At 37.4% G+C, this 21,910-nt stretch overlaps 1 protein-coding gene across 3 annotated transcripts in view; it reads right to left on the bottom strand.

The window, feature by feature from the left end:
• The window catches only part of CFAP43 (cilia and flagella associated protein 43), an 86,462-nt gene that overhangs the window by 21,194 nt on the left and 43,358 nt on the right, over positions 1-21,910 (bottom strand). For all 3 annotated transcript variants that reach the window (XM_039871272.1, XM_039871273.1, XM_039871271.1), the window contains 10 exons: positions 20,331-20,471; positions 19,325-19,497; positions 18,082-18,231; positions 16,086-16,216; positions 13,975-14,122; positions 11,960-12,061; positions 11,106-11,183; positions 4,059-4,184; positions 1,332-1,436; positions 173-289 (listed from right to left, as the gene is read on the bottom strand). In XM_039871272.1, coding sequence (XP_039727206.1) covers positions 173-289; positions 1,332-1,436; positions 4,059-4,184; positions 11,106-11,183; positions 11,960-12,061; positions 13,975-14,122; positions 16,086-16,216; positions 18,082-18,231; positions 19,325-19,497; positions 20,331-20,471 — 1,271 coding nt within the window. The remainder of the gene's footprint in view (positions 1-172; positions 290-1,331; positions 1,437-4,058; positions 4,185-11,105; positions 11,184-11,959; positions 12,062-13,974; positions 14,123-16,085; positions 16,217-18,081; positions 18,232-19,324; positions 19,498-20,330; positions 20,472-21,910) is intronic.

The raw sequence follows: 21,910 nt of genomic DNA, 5'->3' as shown, positions 1-21,910 counted from the left end.
TTTAGCTCCTATATTCATTAGAATATATTCTACAAATTAAGAAGGAATGAAAATGTAAATACAAACAATATCTGAACTTATCTTAAATTGTATCCCAACTCAAATCTATACGAAGAAGACCTTGAAATAAAAAACATCACTTATGTGAACACACATATATTTAAAATTATACTTTTAAACACTCTGTTTCAATCTTCTTTTGCTGAAAAACTCTCTTCACTTCTTTCAACTCTTCATCTGTGCGTTGTTTCATTGGGAAGTTCTCAACCACGTAAGGGATGTGAAAGCACTTGGGGAAAAAACACACACAAGATAAATTCATTTTCAGTACCAGTCTGTGTATTTGGGATGGAGTGAGAAATGTTTTTCCTCATTAAAATTTATTCATAGGTTATCATGCATGAGTTAAAATTAAAAATGGAAATTTTCTTTAAAATAAGACAATGTATACCATTAGCACTGGTGTGAACTTTGTATAAAAATACTATGCTTTTGTGAAGGGTTTACTTCTAGAGCAATGGTTCCCAACTAGGAATAATTTTACTTGTCCTCCTCCCTCCCCAGCCCCTTGGGGACATGTGCAATGTCTGGAGACATTTTTCATTTTTACTAATTTGGGTACTGGATGCTACTGGGGTCCAGTAGTTTGAAGCCAGGGATATTGCAAAACAATCCATAGGACAGCCCCCACAACAAAGAATTACCCAGCCTAAAATGTGCAGCTCTTGAGAAATGCTGTTTTTGAGTAATGCTCAATCACACACATGTAGGTTGACTATATACTTCATTATCCACATTGGAGTGGGGCTGGCATATTTGAAAGTGAAAAGGGTACTGTTAAAAGTTACTCTAGGGCCACAGTCATAAACTGGGACTTTTGGTTCCCCTACACAAACAGGAAATTTGTGTTGGGAGGAATCTCGATGAAAAAGTGTGAAAAATAGACTTTTAGAAAATGTGAGGTAGCAATGTGAACAATATTATGTTTAGTTTTCAATCTGTGTGGAAGGTGAAGTGGCCTTTTGGAATAGACAGATACTAAGACCTGGATGCAGGTAATGTCATAAAGGAAAGAGGGAAAGAAGTGATAAGACAAATCTTAAGAGATGCTGGCTTAGAAGCACACAGGGCCTGAGCAGAGAGGGAAGAATGAGACAAGAAAAAGTGACACATCTAGGTAGAATTCAGTACGGAAGGAGGCAAGGCATGCTTTAAATGCTTTTCTCTGTTTGGATTTTCTTCAAAATATTTTTTAAAAGTTTTTCTGCCATGAGACTTTCAATGAAAATTCCCATTGGCTAAGGTGTTGTACCTGGAGTTATATCTGTTACCTTAAGAGTGCGACCTTTCACAGCCATTGAATTCCAGCATTCTTCTTTAATAAGTTCAGCCAAATATCTCTTGGCTAGGTTATGCATCTCTGCATCCTTTCTTATCTTGAAGAACATGGATGAAGGGAAAAGTAACAATGAAAATGTGATCTCTCAAAAAAAAAAAATAATCTCAGTGGTAAATTCACTAAGTCATGGCTGCACATTTAGTGGTAGAATCTGATCTTCTTTCCGCAACATCTGGTGCTTCTCTGAACTGAGATGCGCTTTGGTGGGAGCACTTCCTTGTCTTTGAGAACCTTTCCTGAAGTTTAGTCTGCAGGCTTGGGATTCCCTTCCGGATTCCCCGGTCCTTGAGGACCAGGGTGTCAACACAAATACCTCTAAGGGCAGGTAGGTCCTGCACATGAGCCAAGGTGGGTGTGGGAACAATTGCACAGCCATGATGGGCTGGATGGCTACGACACATGTTATTAGAGATCTGGCTGGTTAGTGCAGGGTGGGGAAGCAAATCCACTGTGCCAAGTCTTCTTGTTTTGTTAGAGAAATCTGAAATTTGTAATTTTATGAAACTGTCAGATATCTAAATGTTGGTTTAATTTTGGTTAACTCATGTTTAAAGTACCACTTCGTGACCTCTGTCTTGAGGCCTTTACTGCACTTCACCAGTGGTTAGTAGGTCAGCAGACCAGAGAAACGGGGTCATGGAGCTGGGTAGTCAGACATGAGTTCGAAGAGAAAAAAAATACTAGAGTGAGGATGAGGGCAGGCACCTAACCCAGATTCACTGCAGAGTGGTCTAGCTGGATGAGCTGGGAGAACCCAGTGCCAGAATAGGAAAGGGCATTCTAGGCCTGAGTGAAACCAGGGCCAAAGAGAAAAGCTTGAAGCCTGGTGAACAGATCAAAAGCACTTCCTGGCTCAGATCTGAGTTGTGGGTTCTTAGCCATGTGATCTAGCTTCAAAGCCTGTTTCTTCAAGTGAAGGAAACCATTATTTACCTTTTTGGATTGTTGTGACAACCAAAATAAACATTTAAAAAGCCCCTAAATTGATGCCAATTTTCATAGTAAAGAAAAAAATAGGATCATTTCTAATAGCTTCCTGTTGTACATTTAATAACAAAAACTAATTCTTTACTACGATACTCAAGGTCATCAGAACTGGCCTCTGCCTACCTCTCCCACTTCATTCCATGAGGCTCTCTCCTGTCACCTCATGTGCTACAGCCTTTCTATTCCTGGAATTCTCCAAGCCTTTTCTACCTCAGGGCCTTTGCTCTTGCTGCTTGTTTTGCTCAACATTCTCCTCTCTTAGATCTTTGCATAGCCAGCTCCCTCTCTTCTTTTCGTTCCCAACCAAAATATCACCCCTTTAAAGCGTTTTTCTTTGACCACCGAAGTAGATCTCCCACATCTATCACAGCATTCAGTTTGTTTTCATCATATGATACAGAAGTATTTGTTTATTTAAGATCTGCCTTCTCCACTAGATTAGCCCATGTAGGTGGTGACCTGTTTATTCATTGTATTCCCAGCACCTACAGTAGTGCCTGGCATGTAACAGGTATTCAATAAATGTTGTAGAATAAATGGATGGATGGATGAATGATCATTTAGGTAAATTTTATCTCCTTGAATCAGTCTGTTGAGGTCCTTTTGGTCCTGAATCTGTTATCCAATATAATACCTCTCATTCTCAGCTTCATGTCATTCATAAATTTGACAAATCTGCTTTATTTCTATATTTTCACTCCAATCATTAATAAATATGTTTAACAGGACAGAGTCTGGAGCATATTGTTGGAAAACTCTCTCCTAGAGACATCAGTCAAGTAATCAGTCTCTTTTTCTACAGTTGCTTAACCAACTATAATCCACTTAAATGTCCTTGAATCAAGCTATATTTCATTCTTTTATTCAGAGAAAAAAAGTGCTTATACTTGCACACTCAAAAATTCAAACGTACTGTGCAGATTGAAAAAGAAGTAGCTTAAGAACATTCTGTGTAAAACACAATTAGGGCTTTTACCTAAAATAAAATCAATGTGTAAACAATGCGATGTGACTGTCACAAAAAGATGCAAAGGCTGAATTAACAGAAGTATAGAATCTAGAAAAGTGGAGGTTTAAGTTTATGCTTTTCTCTACACTGGCATCTTTTGTGGATGCCAGACTCAAATATGATGAAATCAGATGAAAATTGTGTGATGACGATGAAGCTATTGAAACTACATTACATGATGGTTGTAGGAGCGAGATAGTTAGCAGAGATAAGAGGAGATACATAGAGGACATGGTGATTGCCAGTCTTCTCTAATCATTTTCAGAGTGGCCAAAGAAGTGATGGTTTTCAAAGAATAGAAGAATCAGTGAGTATAGGGAGAAAGATTTCAACCCTAATTAAGAAAGGAATTATTAAACCAGAGTGTCCAAAGTTGACATGAGGTAGCTGAGGGCATTCCTAAAAATTCGTTGAAAGATATTTAGTGTGAATGTCAGGGAGGAGTGACAAACACCAGATATCAGGCTGGCCTAGATGCTCTTCTCTTCCCTAGTCCCCAGTTCAATAATTCTCTGACTCGATCCATTTACATGCACTGGATTTTCTTTCTTCACATTGTGCTGGAAAAGTTTTTGTTTTATTTGTGTAATCCTGGAAAAGTTCTCCTTCCCATTTTCTTTTTACTTCCTTCTTTATGGTGCTTAAATCATATTTTTCCCATACCTTTTCTATTTCTTCCTCACTTTCATTGTGAAGCCTTTCCAGTTCCTCAAGATCCAGACCAAATTCCCATTGTTCTAATTTTGCAATATTATCTACTGTTTGGTTTTCTTCCATCATATTCATAACCTGAATTTTAAAATAGGAAAGCATGGTGACAAGTTAAGAATTAAACTTTAAAGACATGGTTTTCTGACCCTCTAAGCAATCAATAAAAAAAAAGATGTTCTGTTTATCTAAATATAACTATATCAAGTAAAGAATTGGGTTATTTGCTTATTGTGATTATTTAAGTTTTAAGGCTTAATCCTTAAAAGCTCATTCATCTATAAACAACAATAAAAATGTATAAATTCTTCACTTCATTGAATGATATTAAGAAATTACTGATATTTAAGTGTGCTAATAATATTGTGGTTATGTGTTTTAAGAGTTCTTATCTTTTAGAGATACATACTTAATAAATTAAAGATGAAATAATATGATATCTAGGATTTACTTCAAAATAATCATGGGAAGGGATGGTGGACAGGGGTGTAGATGAAATAATAATATTGGCAATTGGGTTTATTAGATTATTATTCTCTTGCCTTTTATATATATTTGAATATTTCCATAATAAACATTATCTTTAAAATTTTATAACTTCAAAAAATTCAGAGGCAAAGGACATACAATGCAATGTATGTGACAATCTCCAATATATAAAGAGCCCTACAAATTAACAAAAACAACCCAAGCGATATGATAGGAAAAGTAAGGACCTCGGTTTCAAAACGGTGGACTGGGAATGGCCTTTACACCTTTTTCCCTCCTCTCCAATCCATAAAATTAAAAGAAATGTATAATAAATAATAAATCCATTACTTCAATTAAGAAGAAAAAAAGAAAAAGGATACTTCAGTAGTATGGAAACTGTAACATCTGGAAAATGGAAATTAGATGGATCTGAATGATGCACCATAGCACCAAGTGCCCTCAGGATAATATTTAACAAAAGGTAGAAGCTACATCAGAGTGAGGCAGTAAACTAGAAGTAGTTGGCAGAGTGATTTGCTGGAGGTACTGCATCAAAAATAAGCAGTGGAGAACTTGCATGTACATGTACCCCCACTTGGTAAGACTCCCTGGGGCCCAGCAGTAGTAACAGGGTGTTTTCCTCCAGACGGAGGAAATTGGAATGAATATTTGGGTGGGAGAGGTAGGGCGATGTCCAAGGAATCTGTCAGTGGCTAGAAGGAGTCAGAGGAATTGCTCCTACACACAGGATAAGTGGCCAACAGATTTCCCAACATCACCCAACTCAGTTTCCTTTTACTAGAAACAGATGGGAATACCTGCTGAAGTCAGAGCTCCTACAACTCTTCCCCAGCAGGTCGAACTGGTGTAGTGAAATTATAACAGGGAGTTTCAATTATAAAGATGGTAAAACAATAATAAAAATAATAGACCACCAAGTATTCGGGGAACAACAAAACCATTGAAGAGACACAGTAAATTCAACAACAAAAGACTTGTTATACAAAGAAAAACAGTCAATTAAACGAGAGTAGAATTTTATAATAACTATGGATGCAAAATATTTTACTTCATCAAAAGAATCAAGAGATTATGGAGCTTAAAAGTTTGATCTTGGAAACATACAAAAAAATTCAAAAGATGGACTGAATAGCAGAAAGGACACCGTGGAAGATAATTAGTGATCTATAAGAGTCAGTTAAGAATTCTCCCTGTGTGTAACAAAGGATAAAGAGGTGGAAAGTGTGACACAAAAGACATTTGTATGACTTATCTAGAAGCACCTACAACTAACATGACTTCAGAAGGAGAGAATAAAGAGAACTGGAGCCACAATGTTTAAAGAAATAATAAGGGAGAACTTTTAAAAAACACAATAAAGCGTGACTACTCAAGATTTAAAGGGCACAACAAATGTTGGGCAGGCCTAGATCTGGACACAGAAATGTTGTAAAACTTAAGAACCAAACCCTAAACACTTCCAAAGAAAAAAGAGTAGCACAAAGCTAGAATAATCAGACTGATAGAAGACCTCACATCGGCAACACTAGATGTAAGAATACAATGATCAAAGTTTTAAGGGGAAGAAAAACCTTGAAACTCTAATTCTGTGGTCATCAAACCATCGTTTGAATGTGAGATGAAATTAAAGTCATTTACAGACATTCAGAGGCTCAGAAAGTTCGCCAATACTCACTTCTCAGGAAGGATTATTAAGGATGGACTACAGCCAGAGGAAGGTAAGTAGATTTATTAAGTCTGAATAAGATTTAGACATTTTTAAGAGTTTTTTGAAAAGAAGCAATTTAGATCTATAATTCCAAATGACATCATTGAGAGAATGTGAGGGATGAAAAAGTCAAAATAACAACAAAAGCACATTGGGGTTCCTGTCCTATAGAGGGATGGATATGGTATGATACACACTAAACCAGAGCTTCTTCGACTTTAATGTGCCTATGACTCTCCAAGGGGTCTTGTTAAAGAGCAGAGGCTGATTCAGGACATCTAGGATGGGGTCAAGATCTCAGGTGATGTCGACGCTGCCGTGCTCTGGACCTTTGAGTAGGAAGGCTCTCGATGATGTAGAAAAAGAGGAGGTCAAACATGTGGGTTATAATTTAAAAAATAGAAATAGAATTATGACTCTCAAAATAGTAAAGGGAAAATAGAATAATAAAAAATGCATAAGCAATCCAAGAGAATAGAAAAGAGGGAAAAGAAATGAGTTGAAAGTATGTTAAATAGAAAACCAAAAATAAAATGGCAGAAATAAATTTAAACATATCAATAATCATAATAAATGTGGCTACACTCACCTACTAAAAAGCTTAAATAGGATTTACAAAAAACAATCCAGCTGTATTATGATTAAAGAACAAAAAAGATGGAACCAAAAAAACCAGAAAAAGATACATAAACAAATGCTAACAAAAAGAGACAAAGATATTTCATAAGTATAAAAGGAATAATCCATTAGGGAGATCGTGCACATTTTTGCACCTAATATAAATATGATAGAAATAACAAGGATAAATTGACAATTTGCTAATCATATTCTAGAAAACAGTTCACTTGGCAAAAATATAAATATGAATATAGATTACTTGGCTAACACAATTAGATTGATCTAATGGGAATTTAAAGAGCATTGTACCTTCCTCACACACACAAGAAAAGAAAAGATTCTTTACAAACGCACATGGAACATTCGCAGAAAGTGATCAGATATTAGGCCACAAGGACAACCTCAACAAGCTTTATTTACTGACCACAGTAAAATAAAGTTCAAAATTAGCCACAAAAAGATATACAAGACAATGTATAAATAATGTACAAAATGATCTTGAAATTAAAAACAGAAAATACCTACAGTCTTTTAAGAAACTGGAACCAAGTTTTCAACTAAAAAAAGTAACAAAATGAGGACTAATAAACCTGATGCAGTAGGGAAGAATGAATAAAATTCTAAATTGATAAAATCCTAAATTAATTAAATATTTAGGCATTCCTGTTAAGGTTAGGAAGAAGACAAGCATGCCCACTGTCATGACCACTATAATATTAAAAGCCCTTGCCATAAGACAAGAAAAAGAAAGTATAAAGAATGAATCGGATGAGACGTGTGTTTTTCAGAAGATATGATAGTCTACCTAGACAACCCAAGAGAAATAAAATCAGTAACATTCATACATACCCGTAGTAACCAATTAGAAAATGTAATAGAAAAATATTCCATTCACAAAAACAAAACAAACTACAAGATACCCCAAATAAACTTAATAAAATTATACAAAGTTACTTTTAAACTGTAAAATTTCACTATAGAATAATTTTAAAAAATTGAGATATATTTATTGATATATATTTATATAATACATAGTATACGTGATTTATATTAAAATGTATATTATATATATATTTTCAGATAGCAAATAGATTCTTCCCCAAATCAAACTATAAGCAGTATTTTCTCAATCAAAATCAAATCAGTTTTTCATGGAGCTTGACAAGCCGATTTTAAAATTCAAATGGAAACATGTGCATAAAAAAGACAACATTTTTTGGAAAAGAAGAGCAAAGGGAGAATTACTTTAAAGATATAAGAATATTTTATAAAGCTATCACAATCAAAATAGTTTGGAATTAGCTCAGGAAAGATCACTACTCAATTTCAGAATGGAGAGTCCACAAACAATTCCATACACGTGGCACTATAGGAATTGACAGAAGAGTTGCAAATCAGTAGGGAAAGAATGGTATATTCCATAAAAAGCACTGATGAAATGGGCTATTTATTAAAAAAAATAATAAAGTTAGATCTATACTTCATACCATTCGTGAAAATAAATTACAGGTGAAATAAGAAGTATTAGAAGAAAATATCTGAGACTTTAGAAGGCCTTTAAAAATCAGTTGCGAAAACAAAAGCTATACATAAAATGATTGATACACTTAGGTCGTAATTTTTAGATTCTGAATTTAAAAGGCACATTATACACATTGATACAAGACAGAAAATATGTGTAATATATTAGGTCAAACCATATAAAACAGCAATTTTATGTCCTTCAATTAAATAATGAGGGCTACCTCTAGCTTTGCCCCATGCACACCTCCATGCTCTTTTACCTTTCCAGTTGCCTGAAATGAGATCAAACAAGGGAACCCTAGAAGCCATGTGCTGAACCTAGCAGAATCTCTGTCAGCCTGGGTCTCTGAATGACTGTATGAAACAGAGTCGCTGCTGACCTGAATACCCCACCAGGACTGTGGTTTGAGAAAGAAATAAACTTCTCATCTCTATGTCATTATGTTTTTGTAGTTATTATCACAGCTTAGTTAACCCTAATTATCATAAATAAATGTAAACTAATAATAAAAATAAAGAACTATAATAATAATTTAAAAAAAGACACAACAACCCAATAGAAAAATGGGCAAAGGATATGAATGGGGAATTCACATAAGAGGAAATACAAATAGTATTTAGAGTTATGAAAGGATTCTCAACTTCATTGGTAATCAGGAAAATAAAAACAAAACAGAGGAAATTACCAAAGAAAAATTTAAGAACACCCGGACTGAAAGACAAAGGTTTCTTACTGAAAATGCTCATTAATGCCTGGCATATGAAAGAGAAAAAAAAACAACCATACAAACTAAGGTCCTGGGATGAAACAGATGACACACTCAAATGGGATAATTTGGAAAAGAGACTTTTAAAAAAGATTTAGCTGGCTAAGGGAAACCAGCAAGGCATGATAAAGCATCTCAGGCTATCACCACTCCTAGGTCTGAAGGGTGGGGAGTGGGTCTTTGCACCTGAAGAAATAGGTAGCTGTTGGACTCATAACACTGCAGAGAGGACCCTGGAGGACTAAAAACCCTGACCCTAGACTTCTCCCACCTTCTCCTTCCTGTTGATACCACTCACTGTCTAAACCCAAACAGAAGCCAGAGGCAAGAGAGCCCAGTGATGCCATCCACAAAGGCCAGCCTCTTGGGGCTCAAAACAGGGTTGAAAATGGTGGGGATCATATCTGTACCAGCAGACCAAGAATATTCATCAAACACATCAAGGTGCATAATTGTAAAATTTCCAAATAGCAGGAATAAAGAAAGGATGCAATAAGTTTCCAGAGAGAAAAATCTGGCTACCTACAAAGGACTGAGAATCAGAAAGGTATTGGAGTCTCTAAAGCACACACTGTGTGCTAGAAAGCTAGAAAACAATGGAGCGAGCCTTCGAAATTCTGAGGGGAAATCATTGTACAACTAGGCAAACTATCAAATGTGTGTGAGAGTAGAATAAAGACATTTTAAGAAAAACCATGTCTTAAAAAATATAGTTCCCATGTACCCATTGTCTCAAGAGCCAAAGCATTGTACAACTCTAGTGGTTAGGCGCCATTCATTTTGTGTTATATTTAAAGGTACACCAGAAGTATGTTCCCAAGCCAGTCCTGCTTAGGAAGCTACTGGAAGAGGAATAACCAAGAAAACAGAAAAATCCATAGGACCCCCAAAACTGGGCCTCCAACTCAGGAGGCAAGTGAAAGGATTTCCCAAGAAGATGGGCAAGGGAAGTCCCTGGGTCAGCAGCTGTGTGCCCTGTCTAGAAAGCAAGGTGCTTAGATTAGACCTGGAAGATAGAAAGCTCTAGAAGAGAGATCACAAAATAAAATAAAATAAAATAAAATAATTTAAAACTCTGACAGTTTGATTTCCTCAGGTATTTGTATTGAAAAGTTTTATTCTTTTTTGTTGTTGTTGTTTTTTTGTTTTTGTTTTAGCATTTTTAGGGAGTTTGAATAGGTCATAGGTATCCAGAAAGGCTTAATACAAACCAAAGGCAATTATTAATTCCAGGCAAAATAAAGTTGCAAAAATAGAAGTATAATTATAATACACCATGTGGCTCAGCTTTGAAGATTATTTACATAACTATAGTGGTATGCATACTGAGTAGGGATTTACATGTATGTTCTAGTGATGGTTGGGAAGGAGTTGTGTGTACAAGAACCTAAACATTCATCTTCCACACTAGGAAGCCCATAGTTAGTGTTACAACAGAAATAACAAGAGATAGCAGTAATAAAAAGACTATTTAGAAAGAAAGAGGTAAATAGCCAAACAGAAAAGCTAAAAGAATTAAAAATAGTTACCTCTGGAGTACAGGAATCAGCAAAAAAAAAAAAAAAAAAAGTAGGGAAGATGCTGCTTTAAAATATTTTTTTAAATTATGTAACCCATTAATTTGTAAAAATATAAACATGTAACTTTGATTAAAATAATTATTAAGAAAAGTAAGACATAGAATTTGGGGTAGACAGAGAAGAAAACCACTGTTGATACATAGTGTGGTATGGTAAAAAATTCTACCCCATTGACGTACCCTAGAAAACTGAGCTTATGGGCAGAGAAAAAAAATGGGTATAGCTCCTCATGCTGTGTTGAACAAAATAAAGTTCAAAAAGCCATTTTAGACCAAGGGCCAAATGTATTAGTATGTGAATTCACAACACTTACAGTTTTAGCAAGTGCTTTGATTCCTCTTTTAATGTCTCTCCTTTTGTTGGAAAACAGTTTAACCTCCTTTTTGATGGCCTGAAATGGGACAAATATATCACTTAAACAGGCACAAGAAATGATAGAGAGGTATATGATGGATACATGTATGCCTATATACATACATATACGTACATAGGTATATAGATATACAATTGATAGCACTTCTCTAGAAATAAATTTAAAAAATTTTAAAGACTAATAATACAATGGGTACATGAAATAACACCATGGCAATACCTTGTTTAAGTCAGCCGCTACTACATAAGTGACCACTGAAGCAACCTGGAACTGATGTCAATTATAAGGCCAATGGAAATAAAATAATTAAATGGTGAAAAATTAAATAGAGAATAGTTGACAAAGGAAAACCAGTCTGTTTCATTGGAAACTTGAGTGAGACCAGATAAGCAGCCTAAATCCAGACATGAGCTACTACACTTGTCACCTTCCTGCACATCTGGAGCCATGACGCCTCTTCTCCTGCTCCTGGACCACCTCTTTCCTTACGTCGACCGTGCAGCATCCCTCTAAATACATTCCATCATGAGGTATCACACTTCATTCTTTGCTTTTGCTTACCTGGACAGCTTTGTTGGGTTTCATATTAGCTTAAGCACAATTCTTAAAGCGGTACGACTTAATCTAAAAGATTGGGCTGTGTTTAGGGTGTGTGTTTGCTTTCACAACATAATGTGTTGTCAAGTAGTATCTCTTTCTACTTTCTAACTTTCCAACAGGTTGTCATAGGAAAATAGCCTATTTGGCACAACTACAGAGCATTATTTCAAATCTCTCTCATGTTTTATAAATACCTCTTGGCTTTTTTGTTGTATCCAGGGAATTTCCTTTGTATTATCAACTTGGACTAACTCCTCTTGTGATGAGTCAACGTTTAAACTCATAGTCTCATTTACCTTAGAAGAAGACAGACAGTTCTTAAATTTAAACTCGAGTTCTCCCACCCTACTTCATATAATTGCTTTGAATCCCCTTGCACCTGTTCCATTTTAAAAAATAATACCAAACATTTTTGCTTGCCCAAGATGTAATGTTTTATTAATTTAATTCCTACCAGTCTGTCCTTACAGCAGCCACACTTTTCAGAGAAAGCAGAAATGATCAGACAGGTCATATGTTCACCAAATCACTCTCTGCCTTCTTTCCGACACTAGAGACCAAATTCTACTGCCTATCAAGGCCTGCCCCACAATTTGTACTTGGGGCAAATCTTCATCTTTTCTTCTTTCTCAAGGTTTTACACTTGAAAGAAAAATTGCGTCACCCTTCTGCATCCTCTGTTTCTCCCCACTACCGAATCTTTTTCAAACGTGCTCTGATATCTCCTATCCTGGGAAAGCCACTCTTCACTGACCACCACATTCTCCTTTCGCTATCACCCCCTTTCTATTCTCTTTGCAGCAAACTGTCTTGGAAGAGTTTGGGACGCCACACTCTCCTGGTTCTCCTGGAACTTCACCAGTTGCCCTTTCTCAGTCTCCTTTGCCTCCCTAAACTATTCTCCTGGATCTCTAGAAGTTGCTCTGTCCTGATCCCCTTCTGTTTCTTGCCATTGACTCTTCCATGACTTCACTTGGTTTTATGGTTTTAAATTCCATCCACATTCCCTAGATTCTCAAGTCAAAATCTCCAGTCCTGGCCTCTCCCCAGAACTCAAGACTCATCTTATCAATGGCCTACTTGGTAGCTCTGCTTAGATACCTAACAAAGGCTTCTCAAAGTTAGCATGGGTAATGGATTTCAGATTCCTTTCTTTCCCCCACAGTGTCTCCCCTCCCCAGTCTTGCCCATGTCTATGAATGATATCATCTCCTACATAATTGTCCCAGTAAAAAATCTAGGAGTCAATCCTTAAGTCCTTCCTTTCCCTCTCCCTTGAATCCATCAGTGAGTTCTATCAACTCTCCGTCTGAAACCTACCTGGAATCTACTACTTCCTCTCCACATCACTCCTCCACCTCCATCGTTGTTACCCGGGCCTCTGCCATAGCCTCCTAACAGATCTCCCTGCTTCCAATCTTGTCCCCCACAGGAGATATTCTCCACACAGTGGCAAGTAATCATTTCAAAAATGTAAATAAGATCTTGTACATCTTCTCTTCAGAGAACTCTTTAACAAGTTCCCATTACATATAAAATTAAATCCAAACTCTCCCCGGTTTGCACAGTCCTTCATTACCTGGCCTTTTCCCACCACGAGGGCCTCATCTCCTACCTCCCTCTCTCTCTTGCTCCCTTCAACTGCACAGGCCTTTTTAGGTCCTCACAGGGCAGCTCTTCCTGCCCTGCCCTGAGTACTCCTGCCCCATGTTGCATTTTGGCACTTCCTTTTAATTCAGATCTCAGCTTAAACATCTCCTCCTTTTGGATGGAGAGGCTATTCCAGCCAAACACTATCACACCGAGCCATTTTTATTCCATAAACAGATCTTGTTACTATCTAATCTTTTATTATTCACTTATTTATCTCTGTCTTTGCTTACCCCAATTAGAATATAAGCTTTATGAAAGTGGAAACTTTTTCTGTCTTTTTCATGCCTATATCTCCCACAGCCTAGCACTTTGTAGGCGCTCATAAATATTTGTTAAATGATTGAATAAATGAATCATTTTAATGGTCTCTCTATACTTTCATGTCACATACTATTTAGGAAGTATCTAGCCAGATACTTATTCAATCAGTATTGAATGGTTCAAATCTTCCTAGCAATCATTGTTTAGCTCAAATCAACTCTTACAAAAATTCTTTACAGGTCTGGACATTTCTTACGTCAATAGAAGGAGAAAGAAAACTATATTTGAACTCAACTGTGTGTTCAGATTCTGATCCCAAACCCAAGGAGTCGCTTCGTGTTATACTTAAATAATTATTCTCCTCCTCCATGGTGTTTTTCAGAGTAGTTAAAAGTTGCTGGCAATATTCAAAAATTTCACTGGCTAAATTTCCTCCAAACCGCCTATATTAATAAAAAAGAAAACACAGCTATAAAATTACAATTTTAAAAAGTCACGTTGTGCAGTATTATTTCCAGATACATAATCATTTCTACACAAAGAATTATGTAGACGGTTCTCTGCAGCGCCCTGTAGTTATCGGGGCTCTGATTCTTAAAACAGGGCCTGTTCTATGGGATCCAGAGCACGACAAGCCTCTTGACCTCTCTGGGTGGCCTCTCCTCAAGTTGTCCCCATACCCTCACCCGACGTGTCCTCTGTACCTGCCATGGCCACTGCACAGAAGAGCCACTACTCTGGCTGAGCCCTTTGAATGTGCGAGGTGCTGCTCGGCTTCACATGCAGAACCACGTTATCACATTCCGTCCTCAGCGTTCCGTCGCAACTCCCTGCCCCGCCCCTGCCCCCCGAGAGAAGTTTCACTTCCACTCAATCAATACACCAGGGCATCTCAAACTTTGGGAACCTCAGCATCACCCGGAGGTTTTGTTAAAACAAATTCCTGGGCCCCACTCACTGAGATTTTGATTCAGGAAATCTGGGCGAGCCTCAAGAATATGCATAACGAGCGAGCGAGCTTGCGTGCAGGTGCTGCAGACCCTACCTTGAATAACATTGATATAGCTGATTTGGAGGTGTTGTCATGTGCCTTAAGTTACGGACTAATAGGATTGAGGTTTCAAGCTCAACTTTGTTTTGAGTCAGTAGTCCACATGGTTAACCCAGGGATGGGTGGGGATGTCTTTACTTCCATAGTTAGGGCTCTAGCACTAGTTTGCTGTTATCTGAGATGCTATTTGTTCACTGACTATAAAGAATATGTTAGGATTTATATATGAGATACAAGCTAATATTTTTTAAGATTCTATGTATAAAATGGCATGATGATTGCAGTCTTCAAATGAGTCTTTGAAATAAGTGGCTATCAAAGTTGTTACAATGTAAAACCTCTACAATATTCAACATTTTCAAATGTTACTGAGAAAGGCCATGTTTTATTATTGTTTCAATCACAGGAGGCACTGTGAGATATTATTTTTGTGGAAATGAATTGTACATTGACTAGTGACGTCCACTGGCAGTTCAAACAAGGCAACATTTAAAATCCAGGCTGTCACCTTCATGCTCTCTATCCTCTGGTCATCCTTCATCTGTATGCTTTGGTAGTATTTGTTTATTTAGAAATTTAATTTTAGTGTAAAAGTCTAAATCAATTAATATTGTCTGAGCAAAGTCTAATTAGGAAAGTAAGTCTGCATGTGTATACGCATACATATAGATCTAGGTCAGGATTTTTAAGAATAAACAAGAGTTTTTAAAGTTATCTACTATTCAAATAGTCCTCATTTTTTGTGCTCCTTCAATAGGTGTTTTGAAAGAGGGGACAGATCATCTCATAGGTAATAACCATGCCTTTTTATTGTTTATATTTTGAAGCTTTGACATCTGGGGCCATGCTGATCCTGGAGGGGCTGCCCCTTCCAGGGCTAGCCAATTTCTAAAACAGCTAGCTCAGGAGCCCAACTTCAAATGTAAACCAATCAATCCAGAGTCTGCACTCCGACCATCTCCTCCACTGGGCTTCCATACTCAGGGCCACTGCTTTTCTGTGCTAATCACCTCTGGGGCCAAGTGCCAGACAACCAAGGGCAGTCCCTATGCCTAGGAACCGCGGATATTTTTCCAAACTAGCCAGTCCTAAATCTGCCTGCTCCTTCCCATGGAAACCGTAAGAAAGGCTCTTACAGTTTCTCTGCGTCCTCTGCCTCCTTACAACTCTGGTGCTTCCCCACATGGCCCCCCAAGAGCATGACATACCCCTTCCTCTTGGGACCTGTGACTATAACAATCTTTTCAATGGCAGTTGTCTCTTGTTATGTTGGCCTTACTGTACCTAAGTAATAACAAAATCTTTATTCTAAAACACCATACCATGGGAGGTTGCTTACTATATACTGCACGTACCTCCATCTTAAGTAAACGAGGGTGCCGTCCTCTCTCCCATTCACTAGAATGTTTTGTCCATCCATTGAAATTCTCACTGATTGAATTCCATGCCCTTGGTGAGAATGACTCCGACAGCGGGCAAATGTTTCCTCAATAGTTTTAGGAACAAAGCGCAAAAATTACAAATGCAATTCTACCGCATGGTTTTTTAAGGGGGTTACATGTACTTCGCTTGTAGATAAATCTTTTTTTTATTTGTTAACAGCATTTTAGTTGGTATGGAAGTAGTCTCTGGGTAATACATAGCACTGAAAATCTCTAGTTCATAACACATTCACCAATACTGATTCATTCTCCCATTTGTGTGGTATGAAAAGGAGAGGAATTATCACCACCAATTTATAAAAGGAAAATCAGATGCAGAGAAACAAATGGACTCGCTGAAGGCTACCAAGTTAAGCGAGAGGCCTTAAGCAAGCAGAGAGGGCAAATTCAGACACCTGCAAGAATCAGGCCGGTTCCATTTATGTGTGAAGAGGCTGAGTGTGATGAGAGAGGGTGATGGGCTCTGCAAGAAATGAAAAATAACATGTCCCACATGGAGGATGCTAATAAAACCAGTTTAGTTAGAACCCAAGCATCACTAATTTGGTACACAGAGCAAGTCTAAGCCCTTTAACTAAAAACTGGAATTTCTGTGTCACACTGGTTCTCAGCCTTTGATGCCTTTTAAAAATTTTTAAACTTTTGAGTACGTAATACATTCAAATAATTTGAAGTTCAAAAACCATACAAGTGTATGCAGTGAAATCTCCTTTCTGTCATCATTCCCCAACCACCTCCAATGACAATATCTTCAATAATCTTTCAGAGGTTTTTTATGCATATAAACAAATTTTTATGCAAACAAGTTTTAACATAAATTATACCATAATACATATACATATTATCTTGATTTCTCCCTTAACACTATATCTTGGGGTTCTTTCTATATTGTTCCATAAAGATTTCCTCATTCTGTTTTACAGCTGCATAACATTCCATAATTTACTTATGTACTGTTTATGTAGCATTATTTACTTATCCTCTATTGATGGATGTTAGGTTGCTTTACAAGCAGTGCTGCCATGGATAACCTCAGATGTGAGGTTCTTTGTATAGAATCACCCCAAAAAACTTTGATGTCTTGCCATATCATACCATTGTCAGTTTTAATGTACATTATAAATCATTTGAATGAGACAGTATAAGAGTTTGCAAATTGTTCACTTAAAAATAATCTCTAAGTGATCTAAGATTTTTTCTGTTTAATAATATATAATATTTTACCTAACTCTGTTCCAAATATACTTTCTTGCACAGGTGAGCAAGGAGAGCTGGATGGGCACAACCAAGGTCTAGTTGATCTGTGGAACCACGGGAGTGTGTAATGTGGGTGACTGTGATGCTTCAGGTGTATGGGGTAGAAGCCTGGGTAAGAATCACTGACCATATTAAATTGTACTGATGACCAATACAATTCGGTTCCAGCATCACATGAAGAGTCAGGTGGGGGCGTCAGCAACCCTAGTATCTCCTTCAGGCCAGGGAGATACTAGGTTTGTACAGTAATTCACTATTTCCAAGGCAGTTTTGCATACACCTTATTATTGACTCTCACTAGAATCCCACAGGGTTGGTGCAAGCCAAGCTTCCCTAATATTACAGAAGAGCACCTGAAGCTCAGTGAGTTTCCAAGACAAGCAGCTAGGTGGTGATGGAGCTCAGCTGGAGCTCAGCTATGTAGCCCTGCTCCATGCTCTTTCTTCACAGACCTCAGTCCCCGCTTGGTGTTTTCTCTTTCAGACGCTCAAACCTCAGCACATGAAAATATCTAATGTTAAAGTCATCATTGGTAAATAAGTTATGAGTCAATTTACCTAGGAAAGAGTTCTGATTCCTTTCCTAAGGGCTTTTGTTCCTTATATGAGATCAAGATATATATTCCATGGTTTAAAAAAAAAAAAGAGTTTACCAAAGTATGAATGTCTCGGATACACAGAATTCCACATTGAGCTCTTGATATGAGCCACAATCCATGCGGAGACAGAGAGAGCACTCCAGGTCCATAATGTTTGCTTTGTATTTTTTGGTACGGCTTAAGAACGCAAATACCGTTATGTGCCTGCCAATCAAAGAAAATGACCGCTTTATAGAAAAGATCAGGGGACCAGCACCTTAGGGTGTGTAATTGTGCATATACAGTTGGACTGAAATTCACAAACTGTCATGGGAAATAAGCTGACACATGATAAAGTGGGCACCTGTCCTTTCGTATTTTTCATCTTTGCAGATAAAAGTTTGTTTCGATCAACTAAGAAATCCTTTTTTTATATGTTAGCTACTGTTAAAGATCTCAGACTATATCGACAATCTTTATTTTTCACTAATCATTTTCATATATCCCCATGCTCATGTCAAAATAAATTACTTGATATGCCCCCTTTGTGTTTCATGCATTCCTACCTCCGAGCCTCTGCACATGCTGTGACTTTTGTCTGGAATGCCCTTCGGCACCCCATCCCCACCAATCCTGTCTTCTCACTACCTCAGCAACCCCACCCCACTGCTAAGGTTGTCCACGACAATTTTCTATGTCTAAATCTAACCTATTCTTCAAAGTCTAGTTCAAATATTACTTCCTCCATGAAGCTTTTGTGGAAACTTCTCTGCTATCAGTAATTTCTTCCTTCTCTTAATTTGTCTCATATCTTGCTGACATTGGCTACTCTGGGACATAAGGGCTTTGATTGAAGGGTTTAAGGAGGAAGGATGGGAGATAATCTGGGTCAGTGTGTGTGTAGCAGGAGGTGATACAATATGGGAGAAGTTTGAAGAGAGAATGATGAAAGGATGAGGGAAACATAGCCCTATTGCTTAGGGCTCAGGTGCAAAGTTCTACCCCAAATCCTGACACCTGTCAAATAAGTTTCCTAATGCTAGATTGTCTTTTCACAGCATTAAACCACTATTGTGTCATCTGCATGTTCATCTGACAAGTATGATATATGTAGCACAAGTGTGAGGTTGCTCAAACATATTTTATGATGGATTAACAAATCATGCTAATATACATCTAATTCAAGGAAATTATGTCATTATGATAAAGCCATTTGTTAACTAGATTAGAATATTAAAATATAGATCACATCTAATTAATACAATGTGTCAATCTTACTTGCTAAGATAAATGATAGCACGCTTAAATTTTGGCATACTTTTTCAGGAAGAAGATAGATGCAGATGTATGACACTTCATTACAGAAGCCATATATTCGGTTACTTTCAAAGTCCAACACTGCAGAAGACAAAGCATGCTCTATCTCGTAGAGGAACTTATGAATGAGTTCCTCTCTCATCTTCCCTCTTTCATTAGTGAAGGCTGTAAAAACTATAAGATTTGAGGAAGAAGAAAGATCACTTGCACCATATAATGATTTTATTTTTTTCAAACATTATGAACAACTATGAAAAGCAAAATAAAAAATTTAAATGCCCAATTAATAATGCAGAGTCTATTAGGTGATAAAAATGATTTAAAAACAACTTGGCTCCATTAGAATACTTGAGTCTTAAATGACTGATAGTGAGTAAAATATCTCTTATAAGGCCTTGGTTAGTTTCATCAGTTAAGTAGAGGCATATCATTAAATGAAATTCATGATGTTCTTTAATTAAAACATGGTTAATTAAAATATAAAAGTACTTTGAGGTCTTTGGCTCTTTTATACTTATACTTATAATTATAATTATAATTATATATTTGCAAAATAATTACCCAGATATTTGTTATCTAAAACAGAGTATGTATTTTATCAGACCCCTTTATTCAGAAAGCTCTCTTTATAATTTTATCAGTGAAAGTAACTACACAGTAACCTATCTGAACTTGACTATGTATATTTAAAACTAGGAAAAAGAGGCATCACAAAATGACAAAAGTACCAGTCGATCTTGTTTCTTTTCTCTGGTAATATGACAGATTCATGAGATTCACAAGGCTTAGAAAAAAGCCACATTTCATATTATTTAGCCACATTAGTTTCACTTAGTAAGAAGCACAAAAGGTGGCCATTTTACAGCTTCACATATTAAGAGGGGAAAAAAATGCTATCACTAGAAACAAATAAACAAACAAACAAACAAACAACCCCCCCCTTGCCAAAACTATAGCAACTACTTATCTGGGCCCAGGACAGAGTTGGTTGCTTATCTTCTCTTTACCTTGCGGTAGTATTTTAGGCAGAGTAAATATTTCCAGCCTGCTTCTTCCTGTTTCTGGAAGTGGGGAAAGCACCATCACTTCCACTATGTCTGTTTCCAAAAGAGACACTGTGGATATTTGTAAAATGTCTTTGCCCACCTCTGAAAGCAAATGAAAATCAATACCACAAGTGATCATTGATAAGTTTAAATCTTATCTTCCCAAGTAAGATTGTCTTCACTCAATCTTTAGATCTAAATGTATTTACTGGATATTTAAAGTGACTTTTAAATATAAGTGACAGGATAAACGATGGAAGATTCTCCCAATTAGATGTCTGGACTGGCCAATTCAACCCAGCTCAGATGAGCTCAGTTTCTTTCCCAGCCAGGAAGGACTCCGAGTCTGCCATGTCCACCCCACTCAGCAGCAGCTGCATGCTCTGGCCCCTCAAATGTCTGCTCTTGCTGGTTTGCCTACTCCCAACATGGGATAAACTCAGGTGTCACTGTTCTTTGCATATGTAGTCGAGGCATTGCTGGTGTGGTAGAAATACACGAGACTTGAGTTCGTCCTCTAGAAACCTAGGCAATGTGCCTTGTGTGAATAGTCATGACTGGGGCCCACTGCGAGTTCTCTCCAGATTCACTACTCCCACTCTCCATGGGGGCTGTTCTGAGTGTGTCCACTTTCTCAGGCCTCCTGATATCAGCTCCTTTCCTCAGGTGTTCGGTGGCTGACCTTCCTTCTTACTTAGCGAGGAAGATTGAGAACATTTGACACAAACTTGACCCCAGCTTTCTCATTCCAAATGTCACATTTTTTTCTGTTTGTTCTCAACTTCTCCCTTCATTTCCTGACATTTCTGGAAGAACAAAATGTAACCCTTTCCATCTGTGATTTTGAGCCCATGCCTCCAATGTCCAATTAGAACATGTGCTATCAATTATCTTTTTATTTTCTTGTGTCTTTTATGGTTTCTTCTATTCAGCCCTCAAGACTTCCTGTTTTCCAATTAGGACCGTCCTTCGAACCTGCTTCCCCACCACAGTGACCATCTAATTCTCTTTACTGCAGACTCAAAACAAGAATTACCACTTATCGACTTCGTTTTCTGACAGGCACTTCCTTCCTAACCTCTGTCTCTCCACTCTAGAGTAACTTTTGTAACCCTGTACATCTTCACCTGTTTGAAATAACTTTTTCTCTTTCTCCTTCATTCAAACTGGACTTGGGCTCACTTGCTTCTTTTCCTTCCTTATTCTTCTGCCTACCTGCATGACCACTCCCTTAATCATTAAGCCCTTAGGTCAGCATCAAACAGTCTTAAGGAAAAGCCACAGGCTTGTTGACCACAGAAACAGAGTTTCAGTAAACTAAAGATAACGTCAGCAGCTCCACACCCATAAATGTAGATGACCTAACCAGCATCCCCTTGAAACCAGGCAGAACAACACCATGATCGACATCAGGACCTGATGCAATGATCAACTGCTTGTTACCCTAGCTCCGACCAATCAGGAGAGCCCGTGACCCCAACTCTCTCAGCCACTAATGAGTTTTTCCCTATATAACCTATTCCCTAGAGGCCTTTGGGAGC

The sequence above is a fragment of the Pteropus medius genome, unplaced genomic scaffold (assembly GCF_902729225.1).
Source record: "Pteropus medius unplaced genomic scaffold, Ma_sr-lr_union100, whole genome shotgun sequence".
NCBI classification, from domain to species: Eukaryota; Metazoa; Chordata; class Mammalia; order Chiroptera; family Pteropodidae; genus Pteropus; species Pteropus medius.
The sequence above is the reverse complement of the archived record's forward strand: the minus strand, read 5'-3'. Positions and strand labels throughout refer to the sequence as shown.